Source organism: Typopeltis vanoorti, chromosome 10 (assembly GCF_054136105.1).
Source record: "Typopeltis vanoorti isolate ZY-2024b chromosome 10, IOZ_Tvanoo_1.0, whole genome shotgun sequence".
Classification (NCBI taxonomy): Eukaryota; Metazoa; Arthropoda; class Arachnida; order Uropygi; family Thelyphonidae; genus Typopeltis; species Typopeltis vanoorti.
The window spans coordinates 126895991-126911467 of record NC_143558.1 but is presented as its reverse complement, the minus strand read 5'-3'; the positions used below and the strand labels follow the sequence as shown (position 1 = coordinate 126911467).

Here is a 15477-nt window from a genome sequence, read left to right as displayed (position 1 = left end):
AACAGATAGTTTTTTTTTTTTTTTTTTTTTTGAAGAGTTGCAGGTTGTAGTAGTTTGGGAATACTGTATGGGGAAAGCTGATTCAGAGGATAGATAAAAGAGAAAGAGGTGAGGCAGGTTCAGTATGTTTGCAGTTGCACAGCAAAGGGATGCCAGGCAGCTGCTACTCTCCCACTTCAGCAAAGCAATGAACATCAAAGTACCTGTAGAATAGATGACACTGAAACACTGCATCCGTGAGACAGAGAAAGTAAATCTGTAAGTGAATAATCATCCATAAGGCTAATTACTCACCTCCGGATAGCATCAAGGATTTTTTGGGAAGTTTTAGGAGCACTGTCCCAAACATGTGAGGAGTATTCTAAGCATGGGTGGATTTGTATATTTAGAGTTGGTTGAGGAGAATCTTGAAAAAAAAAAAAAAAAAAAAAGAGAATGCCAAGGAGGCTATTGATGTGTTCATGACAGGAGAGATTGGAAGTAAACGTTAGTCAAAGCAGAGAGATCTGATCTTGTCTAGTGATCTCTATATTAGTGAAGGTAAGAGAATGCAAACAGAAATTTCTTTTGTGAGAGAAAAGGCAAGACTGTTTTAGTGACATTGAACATGACAACACTGTCATCACCCCCAACAAAGGCCAGTAAGTAGATCATGTTTAAAGCACTAGTTGTAGATTATCTTGTAGCTTGGGATGTCAGATTGCTGCATGGTTTGTCAAATGACTAGGATGAATGGAGAGCACTATTGTCTGCAAAGTTGGGGATAGTATTAGTGGAAATTGTCAGGAGATCATATACGTACAGAAAAAAAGAGAATAGGTGATACCACAGAGCCTTGAGGCACTCCAGCATTGGTGGTGAAGCTTGGAGAGAGAGAGAGAGCCATCTACCATGACTCACAGAGAAAGACCAGAAAGAAAGCTGGCTATCCAATTCTAGAGGATGGCAATTTGTTTAGCAGGCCTCAATGCCAAACACAGTTGAAAGCTTTGGAAATGTCAAGAAGTACAGCACAAGTTTCTCCAAACCTTTTTATGACATGTCCAGCGGTGGGTGATGCAGGCTAAGAGGTCAGCTGAGGATCTTCAGTGGCAGAATCCAAACACTAGTGGTCACTGATTAATTGGTAGTCATCTAAGTAGTGGAGGAGTCGGCTTTTGATGACTTTCTTCATTATTTTGAAGATGACAGATGTCAGTAGCTGGATGGTAAACTTCTACTTGCCTTTCTTGGAATAGAATAATCATGAGATTGCTTCCACACATTGGGATAAGAACCAGCTATGAATGGGTGTTAGCTATGGAGCACAATGTTTGAGAACAATTGTAGAGATGCCATCAGGACTGGAAGACTTAAGTATTCAAGTAATTTAGAAGTTTTCTAGTAGCTACATATTGAAAAGCAACAGGAGGCATATGGTGCTTGAATTCCGGTATGGTAGGAGATGATTTCCTTTGGTCATTTTTGCAAGAATTCAAGAAAAAGAATGATGCCAAAAGGTCTTTGAGTGAAGTATCAGTGGTGCCATCAAGATGGAAGAGAGGTGGAAGTACAAGTGAGCAGAAGGCATAGCATCCATTTGGACAGAAAGCAAACGCTCTGCTGTTAGCCTTTATAAAGACTGATGTGGATCTATTGATGACTGATTTACATATGTTGCATGCTTTGGTATAAGCAGAGTATGATGCTAGAGTTCTTGATGTGAGCCACCTGTGGTAAGCTGCATTTTTTTTTTTTTTTCTTAAACTGCTTTAATACACTTTCTGTTGATCCAGGGCTTGAAAAGCAGATGAGGATTTTTTTCTTTGGTTGAATGCCTCCATGCCAGTAAGAATAATTTCTGATTCATTTCAGCAGGGATTAGCATCAGATGAGCAGAGCAATAGTCAGATCAAGGAAAAGAGGAGTACAAATTCTAGTCATCCCAACTGGGACCTTTGTAGTGCCAGAGGATGCAAAGTCAGTAGTGGTCGGAGGAAGGGCATTCTGTAAGAGAGGAGACTTGTACAAGACTGTCGTCTGATTTGCCAAGAGAAGGTGACCTCTACAGTATATCTGGAAGGAGAACTGGTCAAAAAGAATCCAAAGTATTTAGAGAGTGAAGAGGAATATCAGGAATTCAAATGGATGGATGATTTGTGTTAGGTCATTACTTATGGCAAAATGTTTGTTTTTTGTCTAGCTCAGTTGATATAGGAAAAGGGAAACCGGCTGGAATTGTGGACGTTGAGATCACATAGGAAAATGATCTTACTATTGGATAGCTAGATTGCAGATAGTAGTTTCATGGAAAGAAATGTGAAAGGTTTGAGTGGTTATCAGTGTTTGAAGACTGATAAATGTATGGGGAAAGAAAACTTTAAGCCAGAAGTAGGGGATTCTAAATTAGCCATTCTCTGGCAGGTTATGTCAAATCTCACAAAGGATAGGTGAATAGCTGACCCTTATGGTGAAAAGGATCATGTAGTTTGGGCAATGGAGGTGGACAATAGTAAATGTAGATATAATCTGATTTTTGTCAGTGGTAAGATGCCTAGTCCAGAAGACAACACGTGATGGTGAACATCAGATACGTGTTTGTGCTAATGCCACTGATGTTACTAAAAGTGGATGTGAAAGTGAGTTCTGGATAGAGAGATTCAAACTTGGTTTGTATGCTGTTTGGTTGTGACTTTTGTTGGGATTAGTTTATGAGGGAAATTCACTTTTGTCACAATGTCAACATCATTGTTTGTAAGAGTCTTCATAAGTTTAATCATGATTAGATGGAAGGATATAGTGGGGATGTGCAGTGAGAGAAGACAGACTCTAGAACATGACATCCATATGGAGAGAAACCAGTCTCCATGCCATGATGTGGCTTTGACAGTGCCTACCACGTACCATTACTTTGACTCCCTCTTAATGCTACCATAGTACCATCAGCAATATTCCCTTCAAGCCATGGAAACAAATGCACAAATCATAATGTCTTCTGAGAAGCAACTAGGTTGGCCTGGGCAACCTGGCACTATGGGGAAGCAGTGATTCTGAAACAAAAAAGTGTGTAGAATTCTTTACATTTAGATGGTCCCAAAAATTATTAAAAAAAAATGAGAAGTTACATATTTTTATTCAACAAAAAATATAATTGTACATAAAATATACATAACGTAATCTGTTTCAACTAATTCATTAACCCATAATAACTTCAAATTTCTTGCAGCTTTAAGTTTAATGTCATTGCGACTCTTGCAATGATCTTTGTAGTGTATGCTCTGAAATTTTTGTAACAAACATGCCTAAAAGCATGCAAAAAGCACACACTAGGTTGGAGGTTTAATGGAGTATTGACAGCACTAGGAAAGAATTAAAAACTAATTTTAATGCTTCCAATATTTCGTTTGTCACTGAGACATCTTTAGGGAGTACAAATAGCACTTGTAACACACACACACACACAAAGACAAACATAATACACCCATGAAACACGTGGGTGACTCTAAAGTCCTGCCTAGGTGGTGCATCCTTCATGGGTGTTAGGTGGCCTAGAATGTAAACTGGGACCTCTGACAATTACTTTCCCAAATTTTATGTATCCATATTTGTTTAAATTAGGTTGATTTCTGAGTGCCGCTTCAGATTCCAAAAACAGGCTTTCTTCCAGAAGATCCTGAGAGTTGTATCCAATATGTGGTCTGCACGGCCCCAGATTGACCATACAAGAGCTATGTAACAAGTGCTATTTGTACTCCCAGAAGATGCCTCAGTGACAGACGAAATATTGGAAGCATGAAAGAGCTACATAGCACCACAGAAGAGCTATGGTCAATCTGGCCTTGTGGACCACGTACTGGATAAAACTCACAGAATCTTCTGGAATAAAACCATCATGCTCCACCACAGTAACTTTAAAAAGGCAAGACTGCTTTTGGAATCTGCAGCAGCACTCAGAAATCAACCTAAATGAAACAAATACAGATGCATGAAACTTCCCAAAATTTGGAAAACAATAATCATCAGCAGCCCTAGTTTACACCCTAGGCCACCAACAAATGCCCATAAAGGGTGCACCCACCTAGATAGGACTTCAGAGTCACCCACATGTTTCATTAAGTATTGTGCTGTCTTTTTGTGTGTGTGTTACAAGTGTTATTTGTACTTCCTGAAGATGTCTCAGTGACAAACGAAATACTTAAAGCATTAAAATGAGTTTTCAATCCTTTCCTATGCTGTCAATACTCCATTAAACCTCCAACATGATGTCCTCCCAGCACTTAAACCTTTACATATGAATCACACACTAATGCTGCATTAAAACTATGATAATAACCAAAACATACTTTGTTAGCATCTTTTACATTAAACAGGAAACCAAGTCTCATATGTGTGTATGCTTGGCCATGCATACACACAGTTTACAGGAAACACTGATCATCACTTAGTTTTCCTGCATCTTCTCTATAATGTTGTCGATTTTATTCTAAGTTACTAGAGGACTTGTTGTATGGCTTCACATTTTAACAGACTATTTCTATAGCTTCTCATGTTTAAAACAAATTCTTATTTTTCTATCTTTGTAGACAACTTCACTGCATGCTTTGCAGGCTGAGACAAGGAACGAATAAACATTTTGCAGCAATCTCTAAATATTGTTGTTTTAAAACTTAATTTTTTTTTAATAATATCAGTATACATGTATTTGTATCTCTCATTTGAAAGTTGTTCAAACTTCATTATGCTTTCTTCTTTCATTATCATACTCATTTTCATAGTTAAAAATTACATGTGTTTAAGAGGTGTTCATCTTACTTCCGAAGCAGAAATTTTGCAGATACCATTGCTATTAACTCTTTCTCTAAACTGTACCACAAATTTTTCTATAAGTTCCCAAAGTCAGAACTAGTACTTTTTTTTTTTTTGTGTTAAAATATCAGTTGTGTTTTCTAAAGAAAACACAGCTGATATTTTCAGTTGTGTTTTCAAAATTCCTCTGCTTTACTTTCAAGAGTGGTACCTTCAATAATTGATAATAGGCAGAAATAAGTTAAATTTTACAATTTCCTATTCACTTTGTTTCCAATCAAGAAGTTCTAACATACTTTTAATGTACTTCCTCCTTTCCCTGACACAATGCTTGAATAAATTTTTTCATGAAGTAGCATCATAGAGATGCTATGCTGGTTCCTCTTTTTTTTTTTTTTTTCTGCTTAAAAAAAAAATATTGTGTTGAATGGACTTCAAATAAAACATGAACATTAATACTCCTACAATATTCTTAGCCAGGAATAGCAAATAAAAATTTTTACTATACAGCTAAAATCATTCATATTCTGAAAGCAGAAAATAAATGGTACAAGCTGATATGTTAATTTTGTCAATTTCACAAAAAAAAAAAAAAAAAAAATTTTAAATTTGATTGCTATCTATCATACTAACCATCCAGTCAATATAATTTTACAGAAAAAGTTAACGTTTATTTATTATTATATAATTCTTTTCCCCCCCTTCAGTGTAATGTTAATTCATGTTATATTACAATTTACTATATATATATAAAATACATCATCAATAAAAAAAGAATTTCTAGTAATGAAATTCGTGAATGTCACAAGCTCACACAGAAGCTCATGTTGTTGGAAAGTTCTTCTGTTCCAATTGGAAATCAACATATGAACTAATTCGATGCCCAGAAATCCAATATCTCCATATTTCAGTGGCTAAATTAAATATAAAGTCCATTTTTTTGGACTTAATAAACTTAAAGTCCATTAAGTCCATACTATAATTCCATTCTCCCCCATTATTCAATTTTCAGCTCAACAGGAAAAAAAAGACTTAAAAAAAAAAAAAAAGAAAGATTATTTTATTTTAACATAATGACATGTTCTGTGAATGAAAAATGTAAAATTCATTATCATGCCAAGTTCAACTGAGCATTTCACTTAAAAGATTGTGTGGAATGGACTTCAATAAAACATGAATATCAATAAAAATTTGTAACACTAAATCTATCAAAAATGTTTTTTAAAAGAATAATTAACAACCTTAAGCAATAAGAGAATTTCTCAAATGTTACACATGCAAATTGCAAATGACAAAATATGAAAGAAAGTTTTATAAGATCTCTTACGTCTTCGAGAGCTTCCCTTAGTAAGTGAAGGATAAGAGGAAGAGCACCAAGGGAAGCAGGTGCCTAGAACATCCAGTGCTCCCATCTCTGTAACAACTGGAAAGCAGGAGAAAGAAACATCGAAGTATTATTTTTTTTTTGTTTTTAAGAAAAAAATGCAAAACAGTCTTCAATCTCACAGCATATTTCTTCATCAGCAAACAGACTAATATAAGATAAAGTAACTTTTTGACTTTTTGGAGAGAGAAAAAATAACAGATGACTGACTAAGTAACATCATGAGAATTTAATGCAAGTTACTATATTAAAAACCAAAGCATGAACTACCTTTAGTTTCATATAATCAAGAGTGTTCTCTCACAAGTAACCTCAAGCATAGTACTTTATGTTTCAACTTCAGAACCTCCACTTGTCAAAGTGTATATTTTGAAAGGATTATATTTAGGCATGTTATTTGTAAATCTATATACAATAATGAGCCTCTGTAGCTCAGTCATTATAGAAGCCTTTTGGTTGGAAAGACCTGAATTACCTGAGTTAGATTCCCATCCATGATGTGAGGAACCTTTATTTGGTCTCTTCTGACTAAAGGTGAGTTAACGGTGGTGGAGGGTTTTTCATCCCTGAAAACAGGCAAACAAGTCCCGTGAACAAACACTGCTACAGTCATAAATGCTTATGGCAAGGAAGGCAACTGGAAAACTACCTTGTGTCATATCACTCTTATAATCAGTTGCAAACCTAGCAAAGAGAGGAGGCCACAGGATTAGGATATACAATAATATCCTGCCTTACTTCACTATGATGATCTGCTCATATGACACTTTTCAATTATGACCAATGCCCATTTATACAATACTGCATTCACTCACATGATGGTTTTAGCAAAGTGATGTTCCTGCAAATCAACTGATATGCAGTTTGCATGAACTGTTTGTTTACAACACTGTTGCTCATCTGATCTCTGGGCTTGTTTTGATGTTTCATTGTGAATTATAAAATGTTTATAACTATTATTTTATTGTAATCACCAGTAGATAAAATTCAAGGTAAGAGTAACGTTTCTTTCTATGAAAAGAAAAAACAAACCCATTACATTAGACAATAAAATTATTAAGCCAGTATTAAGAGTTTAGCTTGTGGCCTAATAATTAAAATTATTAGGTCACAAGCTAAACTCATCTAGCACTACTGTTACTACAGCTGTTTAAAATAAAGATAAAGTGAAAAGTGCTACACTATTTAATAACACAATCATCTGTAAATGGGATAATCTTATTGCTGAAAGTTAAAACTTTTAATGGTGCAGAACAGATGACCAAAATGGTTGGCATGTTTCCTTAAGCCAAGCTATTCAGAATGATCATTATGTTTGCAAAAATTATTCTAAATTTTTCATTTTTGTAATTGACAAATTAATGCTTTAGATTATTTATGCACATGACTTCTTAAAAATGTTATTAAACCATCATATCGAACCTACAAGTGTGTGTGGCTATGGGGAGTGATTTGCTATATGATGAAATTTGCCATCATCATTTGCCATATGATAAAATTTCATCTATATGATGAAATTTGCCAAAATGACCAAAGTATGCCTGAAATCAATTTTCACAACTCATAGGGCCCAAAGAAATAACTTCTCACAATAAAAATTGACTACAGTGAATATCTTTCCATTTTAACACACTGATAATACTCGTGGAAAGGCTTAAACGTTGGTTATGCCTTTTTTACTGAATAATTTAAGGAAATTACAACGTCAACTAGGATATACATTAAAATAAATTTTAATATACTTCAATATTTCGGCAACGTCATGTTGCCATTTTCAAGAAACTTAAGAACAAGTCACGTGCACGCAGGCGCAACAAACAGTAAGTGAGGAAGAAGCAGGAAACTATTATTTCTCCTAAAGTCCTGATGGTGCCCCTTAGCTGGCAATGTTGGTATTCTTGGGCGATTGGGCTGAAGGTCTTCTGATGTAGGTTTCCCAAATTTGAGGCAGTCTCATGCAGCCAAATTTGTTGAGATTTGGATTGTTTCTTAGGGCAGAAGGTGATTCCACGAAAGACCTCTCATATTTGTATTTATTACGGTGTATTATCGTGGATTTCTTCCACTGTATTCTATGGCAGGTATCCAGCGCATGGTCAGCAAGACCACAGTGGCTGTATTGGTGAAACCGGATGTAGTCCTTGTGTTCTGAAATTCTGATATTTGTTGTCCTGCCTGTTTGGGCAAAGTAGGACAGCTTACAGCTGCAAGGGACCTGGTATACACCAGGTAGATCTGGGGGGGGGGGGGTCTTTATTAGAGTGGATAAGAGATGCCAATTTTTTTTATACGGTCTGTAACAAGAAGTCATGTTTTTTTAGGATTTTTGTAATTTTTTCCGAGGTGCCTAGGATATAGGGTATAGTGATGGATTTAGAGTAATCCTTGTTGTGAGGGGGGGGGTTACTAGTTTCAATATTTTTTGGGGGGAGTATCCATTGGCTGAGAAAGTGTTGAGAATGTGGTTTAGTTCTGTGGTTAGGGCATTGTCATTTGAACAGATAAGTTTAGCCCTATTGTGCAGTGTCTTAATGACTCCATATTGTTGCGAGGAGGGGTGGTGGGATTGTTGGTGAATGTATCTGCCTGTATGGGTGGATTTTCTATAGACTGAGAAAACCAAGGTTCCATCAGGCTGGTGGGTGACTAGTGTGTCTAAGAAAGCAAGGCAGTTTTTTTTTCCTTCTTTCAGGGTGAATTTGATTCTGCGGTTGTTGGTTGTTTAAGTGTGTTAGGAAGGAGAGGAGTGTATCAGAGCCATGTGGCCAAATAGCGAACACATCATCAATATAGCGAAGCCAAATGGTTGGTTTTTGTGGGGCAGAGTTTAAGGCTTTCTCTTCAAAAGTTTCCATATAAAAGTTGGCCAAGGGTGGGGAGCGTGGAGAACCCATGGCTGTCCCCTCTATTTGTTTGTAGAATTTTCCTTGCCAAACAAAATAGCCTGAGTTCATTGTGAACTGAAAGAGGGCTGTGATATCAGGAGGAAATTTAGCTTGGATTAGCTCTAAGGATTCTTTGAGTGGGGGAATAAGGAGGAGACATCAAAACTGACCATTATGTCAGTGTGTTTGAGTGTAAGGTTTTCTATGCTAGTTTTGAAGTGGGCTGAGTTTTTTTTATGTGTAATGGTGTGTTGCCAGTATAGTGTGAGAGAGCTTTGGCCAAATGTTTAGGTAGTGTGTATGTGTGTGTGTGTGGGGGGGGGGGGGGGGGGGGGGGGGGGAATCAATGCCATCCACTATGGGACATAATGGCACATTTTCCTTATGTATTTTTGGGAGTCCATAAATACTGGGGTGTGATATGGAGTTAAATGGTTTTAATTTGTTAGTGATTTCCACAGCCCAAAAAAGTGACCTTCTTAAAGAGCCTGTGGAGTTATCTAATTTGCGAGTTATTTCTCCTAAATATTATATTTAGGAGAAATAACAGCTTCCTGTTTCTTCCTCACTTACTGTCTGTTGTGCCTGCATGCACGTGTGCTGTTCTTAAGTTTCTTGAAAATGGCAACGTGACATTGCCGAAATACTGAAGTATATTAAAATTTATTTTAATGTATATCCTAGTTGACGTTGTAATTTCCTTAAATTATTCAGTAAAAAATAACATTGATAATAGAGAGAGATCTTTAGAGCTTGTTACAGTAATTATTGTAAATGAGATCGCCATAAATGTTGGCTATGGCAAGAGTTGACTGCATGAGCAATAGTATTCAAATCCAACATGTGAATGACAGCTCAATTTTTGAGCAGTCAAACATAATATTTGTTCTTCAAGGAATTTTTTCATATATCACTACTCATTCTCTAAAGCAAATCTTCATCCAATATGCAACTCAGCAGTTATACAAATTTTATCAATTTATAAAGTTAATGAAATGTTATTATATTAAATAAATGAATGATAAAAGTGCAGTGCTTGAATAATGAGAAAGATTTCACAACACAAATTCCAGCCTATTGGGTTCATTTAAATTCATTTAGGCAATTCTGCTTAAATTGTACATGGAACAATTTACTGTTATTTATTAAATCTGAATAAGAGATACACATAAATATTGTTGTTGATAAGATTTTAAACCAATTGTCAAAACAATATTCTGTTGTAGTGAAAATGCAGGAGTGCCTGGATAAATTGTGAGTGCTTGGAAAAACTACAACTCAAACTTGCACAAAGATTCACCCAGGGTCTCACATATACATCTCATTTTCTAAATTAATCCAAAATTCATTTACTCATTAAGAGAATGAGCCTTCAAATAATATACAACAAAAATAAAAATCTTTAATTTACAATAAGAAACAAAAATATATACAATATAAAATGAACTGCTTATTTAAGCAAGTACCAATATATTCTTCAAACTACATAAAACACTGTAGCTACTCAGCTTAAATTCAATTTTTGTAAGCTAACAATTATTATCCTATAAATTAAAGATGATTATATTGATGAAATTATATTTTTGATTTCACCCTTTATCCAAGTGTAGGCAAACAAAGTTTACGCATGAAGTAACTTCATAACTGGGTAACTCATATTGGAGGCTAATGACTTCATGTCACTTGCCTTAGTATCCCATAATGCAAAGCACATATCCTGAAGGATATGTATAATGATGAGACATCCCACCGATACATATATACAAGTTGCCCTGTCATGAAGTTACTTCATGTGCAAACTTTTATTTGCATACACTGAAAGGATGAAACCACGAATATAATTTCCTGGCATCTTTAATGTATAACATAACCAAATGGAAAAACTTTCAGTGATCAATTAGTCTTTTAGGGTTTCTGTAAAGAAATATCTTTTTTACCAGAACACACTGGCTTCTCTGAAAATATTTTTCAAAAACTGATCTAATCCGAATAGAAGCTTCTATCCGAAATTCCTTCCTAAAGCATAAGCACTTAGAATTGCTTTTCTTTGATACAGAAAAAGCATACTTTGATATGCAAAAGAGAATTGGAATATTGTAAAACCTACACAACTTTGGTCTCATAACAAATCTGCTTAAGACCTTTTTTTTTTTCATCCCAATGAATTTTCCAAATCTCAGCAGACACAACTCTCTTCCAATCCCAAGAGGAGTGAATCCCACAAAGTTCAGTTGTAAGGTTAACTTGATAACTGAACAAGTTCCACAGTTTTAAGTCATGCCCTCTAGGATGATTTTACCATATTTTATCATTCATATAGAGGGTGATCAAAATTAAAGTATTCCTGTTTAAGGCTTTGTGGAGTGCCATCCAGTCATCCATATGTTGAGTAACTTTGCAGGAATACATTGTACTTTATGTGAAAGCGATATCTAGAAAAGGAAAAAAAAAGTAGTTCAAAAATTCACCACCAGAGAACATTGTAAACACTAAATACATGGAATTTGCATATCATGGAACTCAGCAAGTACCAGGAGGATTTAAAAAGATGGATAGAATTTTTTTCCCCTTCATTCTGGTTGTCAATACTGTCCACTGTAATGGCACTAACCTCGCCCAAACATGCTTTTCTCGTGAAGCTGTACTACCTGAACTGTAATGCCGTTGTTGCAATCTGTGAATTCCATCACCTGCACAAATGGTGATAAGATCCACTATCTTCATGTGCTCTGGGATGAATGATTAGTCATTTCGAAAAAATGGGATCATTGGGTGATAGATTTGGAAGAGGTCACAAACCAATCAGTTCACAACAAGTGAATGAAGTTGCTACTGTTGTTGAAAAGCAGGCCATGACCATGAATAACAGTGTTGGTTCCTTCAGTGTATATGCTGTATTAAGACATGGCTCTATCTGGAAAATTCTATGGAAGATTCAGCATTTCTATCCATTCAAGAGTGACATGCCTGCAGTACTTTGAAAGTCAGTTGACATTCACTTTAACCTTCCTCACTCAAGTGATGTTAGACTCTGCATGATCACGAATGATTTCGTGGAGAGATGAGGCTCACTTTAATGTGAATGGAGCTGTGAATACCCACAATTGTTGGTATGAGCCATGCAAAACTCACATGCTATCCAACAAATTCCTTTACATTCACCCAAAGTTACTATCTGGTGTGGATTTATAGCTTCATTTATCATTAAGCCATTCTTCTTTGAGGACATTTGCCAGTCGGGTCCTGAGCAGGTCATAGGAGGAGGCAATACATACTGCCCAGAAGTATTGCGATATGACTAACGCTTTTGTTAGGCATAATAAATTTAGTTTAATCCTTTATCCAAGTGTGAGCAAACAAAGTTTGCACCTGAAAGTATCTTCAGGACTGGGGTAAGGTAGTGCAACACCAGGACGACTCCTTGCAAAGGTGGAGCAAGCTACTAACACTCCTATCTCAGTATCTCCCATAATGCAAAACACATCTCCTTGCAGATATGTCTAATGTTATGCATTAAGGGAAGGGCCACTACCCAGACTAGTTTCGACCTTTATTGAGGTCTCTTCAGTGGGAGCCAGGCCCAAGTGGAGATATCAGCCAGAAGCATTAGTAAAGTCATCTCTACCTATAGGAGTTGCTAAATGGTGTGCCACCTTTTTAATAAATTACTCTGGATTTAGAGAAATATGTTGAAAGTTTATTTTTCACTTGGTTAGAGCATAATAAATTTAGTTTAATCCTTTATCCAAGTGTGAGCAAACAAAGTTTGCGCCTGAAAGTATCTTCAGGACTGGGGTAAGGTAGTGCAACACCAGGACGACTCCTTGCAAAGGTGGAGCAAGATACTAACACTCCTATCTCAGTATACCTTATCCCAGTCCTGAAGATACTTTCAGGCACAAACTTAGTTTGCTCACACTTGGATAAAGGATTAAACTAAATTTATTATGCTCTAACCAAGTGAAAAATAAACTTTCAACATCTTTCTCTAAATCCAGAGTAATTTATTAAATAGGTGGCACACCATTTGGCAACTCCTATAGGTAGAGATGATTTTACTAATGCTTCTGGCTGATATCTCCACTTGGGCCTGGCTCTCACTGAAGAGACCTCAATAAAGGTCGAAACTAGTCTGGGTAGTGACCCTTCCCTTATGCATATCTGCAAGGAGATGTGTTTTGCATTATGGGAGATACTGAGGAGTGTTAGTATCTTGCTCCACCTTTGCAAGGAGTCGCCTGGTGCTGCACTACCTTACTCCAGTCCTGAAGATACTTTCAGGAGCAAACTTTGTTTGCTCACACTTGGATAAAGGATTAAACTAAATTTATTATACTCTAACCAATTGAAAAATAAACTTTCAACTTTTGTTAGGCCACAGCTACAGCAATGCCTGTGTATGGATCCAGTCATTTCATACAAGATGGGGAACCTCCACACATCGGCTGATCTGTATAGGAGGTTCTTTGAGAACATTTCACAGAAGCCAGAGTGATCAGCTGTGCTTCCTACTACATTGCCACCTCATTCACTTGATTTAACTCCCTGTAACTTCTGGCTATGGGGATTTATCAAAGACAGGGTTTATCAAGAACATCCTGATCCAGATATGATACCAAGGTTGAAGTAGTGCAGAAGTCATATTTCCATATACAAGTAGCTAAAAGGTGTCACACCTTATTACTACAATATCCTGGATTAGAAATGGATGTTGAAAGTTTTTCCACTTGGTGTGACACCTTTTGGCTACTTGTATATGGATATGAGTTCTGAATTACTTCAACCTTTATCACTTCTGAGTCTGGCTCCTACTGATGAGACATCAATAAAAGTCAAAACTGGTATAGGTAGTGGCCCTTCCCATAATGCATAGCATTACACATGTCTGCAAGGATATGAGTTTTGCATCATAGGATACTAAGGCAATTGATGTGAAGTCCTCAGCCTCTATATACGAGATGCCCTGTCATGAAGTTACTTCATGTGCAAAATTGGAATCTTCTGTGCTACTTGAAGTGAACACAATTTGTTGTTCCGCTTTACATTTTTGTACATGAAACTCCAAGGGATAAGAAGATATTGCTGATGCTGTGGCAAAAATCTCCCTGAAAGTGTTGGCAATTGTATACCCTAATGTTATGCACCCTGCAGTTCATGGATGGAAAATGGACAATCTGCCTTTCATTTTTCTGGATTTTCATCGCTCTTGTTATGGAAGATGTGTAATGGATCCAGGATTCCTTTTAACTCTGACAACAGATGTGTTCTTGTTCAGGCTCAAGATTCTTTAAGCTTTCTTCTGTTGGACTGCTGATTGCATGGATGCTGTGCAATCAGCATTCCACCATGGTTTAGGAAACAGTGCAAACTAACTAGATATTTTGGGAACCGCAGTTGTGGCAGCTAGTGTAATACACTATCTCATGATCACTGCATTACTAATAAGAGAAAAGCTGACTGTCACCAAGCTGAATTCTGCTAGGAAGTGAGCAGGCCATTTACTTGATTTTCCATTATGATATCCATGATATGGTTGCCCATTCAAAAAACTGGATGTCTCAGGGAAATGATAATTCACAAGTAAGCTATCATCAATTTCACACTTAAACAGTGGGAGGAGGGAGGGTGAGCAGATGGTTAAGTCACTAGCAGTGAATGTTCAGGTATACATACAAAAGAAGATGTTGCTTCCTCTATTCAAGTGGAAGAGATTATTATTGTTGAGCATACACTCAACAACTCTTCCCAGATATCAGATATTAAAATGGACTGTGTCCATTTTAATATTTGCAATATGACATCCTGTGAGAGATCTGCACCAGGAGGTAAGCAGATACAGCATACTCTTATAAGATATCCAACTGAGAGTCAGATGTCAACAGCCTCTAAATTCGTATTAAATAGGACCTACTGCAAAGGAGTATTGTTGTCCATAAGAATGGGAACTCTGCACTGGGCAGGTCCATACGTCTCCTCATGAGTGATTACATTTTGTAGTGCGAACAACAGGATTCAAGTAAAAGCAGATTGGTTTATAATTCTGCAAAAGAGACTTCAAATCATTGATATTGCAACAGATTCCATGATAATTCCGTTGGAAAAATGTTTCCATTATTTTTAGTGGCATCATCTGGCTTCCAACGTTGTTAGATTTTGTTTGCATTGGCCGTGGATTTTTTTCTTTTTATAGAATTGTGGACAGCCAGTGTCAATCATTTCTTCATCAGGAAAACCAGTAAAAAATCCAGTATGCTAAACTAGATAACCTTTTCGATTAACTGTTGTGTGTGTGGGGGGGGGGGGAGAGCAGATATCCAACCTGTCTATCAATGGGTCTGAATTCTGTACAATGCACATTCCATCATTTTTTGAATTAGTGGATTCACATGTAGTGAGAACATTTTTGACATGTCCTCAGTAGAG

At 36.5% G+C, this 15477-nt stretch overlaps 1 protein-coding gene across 3 annotated transcripts in view; it reads right to left on the bottom strand.

Moving 5' to 3' along the window:
- LOC150102778 (ecdysteroid-phosphate phosphatase-like) overlaps window positions 1-15477 on the bottom strand; it is a 393004-nt gene that overhangs the window by 282277 nt on the left and 95250 nt on the right. For 2 of the 3 annotated variants that reach the window (XM_090398941.1, XM_090398940.1), the window contains exon 5: window positions 6113-6208. The exons of the other annotated variant lie outside the window; for it this stretch is intronic. In XM_090398941.1, coding sequence (XP_090255067.1) covers window positions 6113-6208 — 96 coding nt within the window. The remainder of the gene's footprint in view (window positions 1-6112; window positions 6209-15477) is intronic. 3 annotated transcript variants of the gene reach the window in all.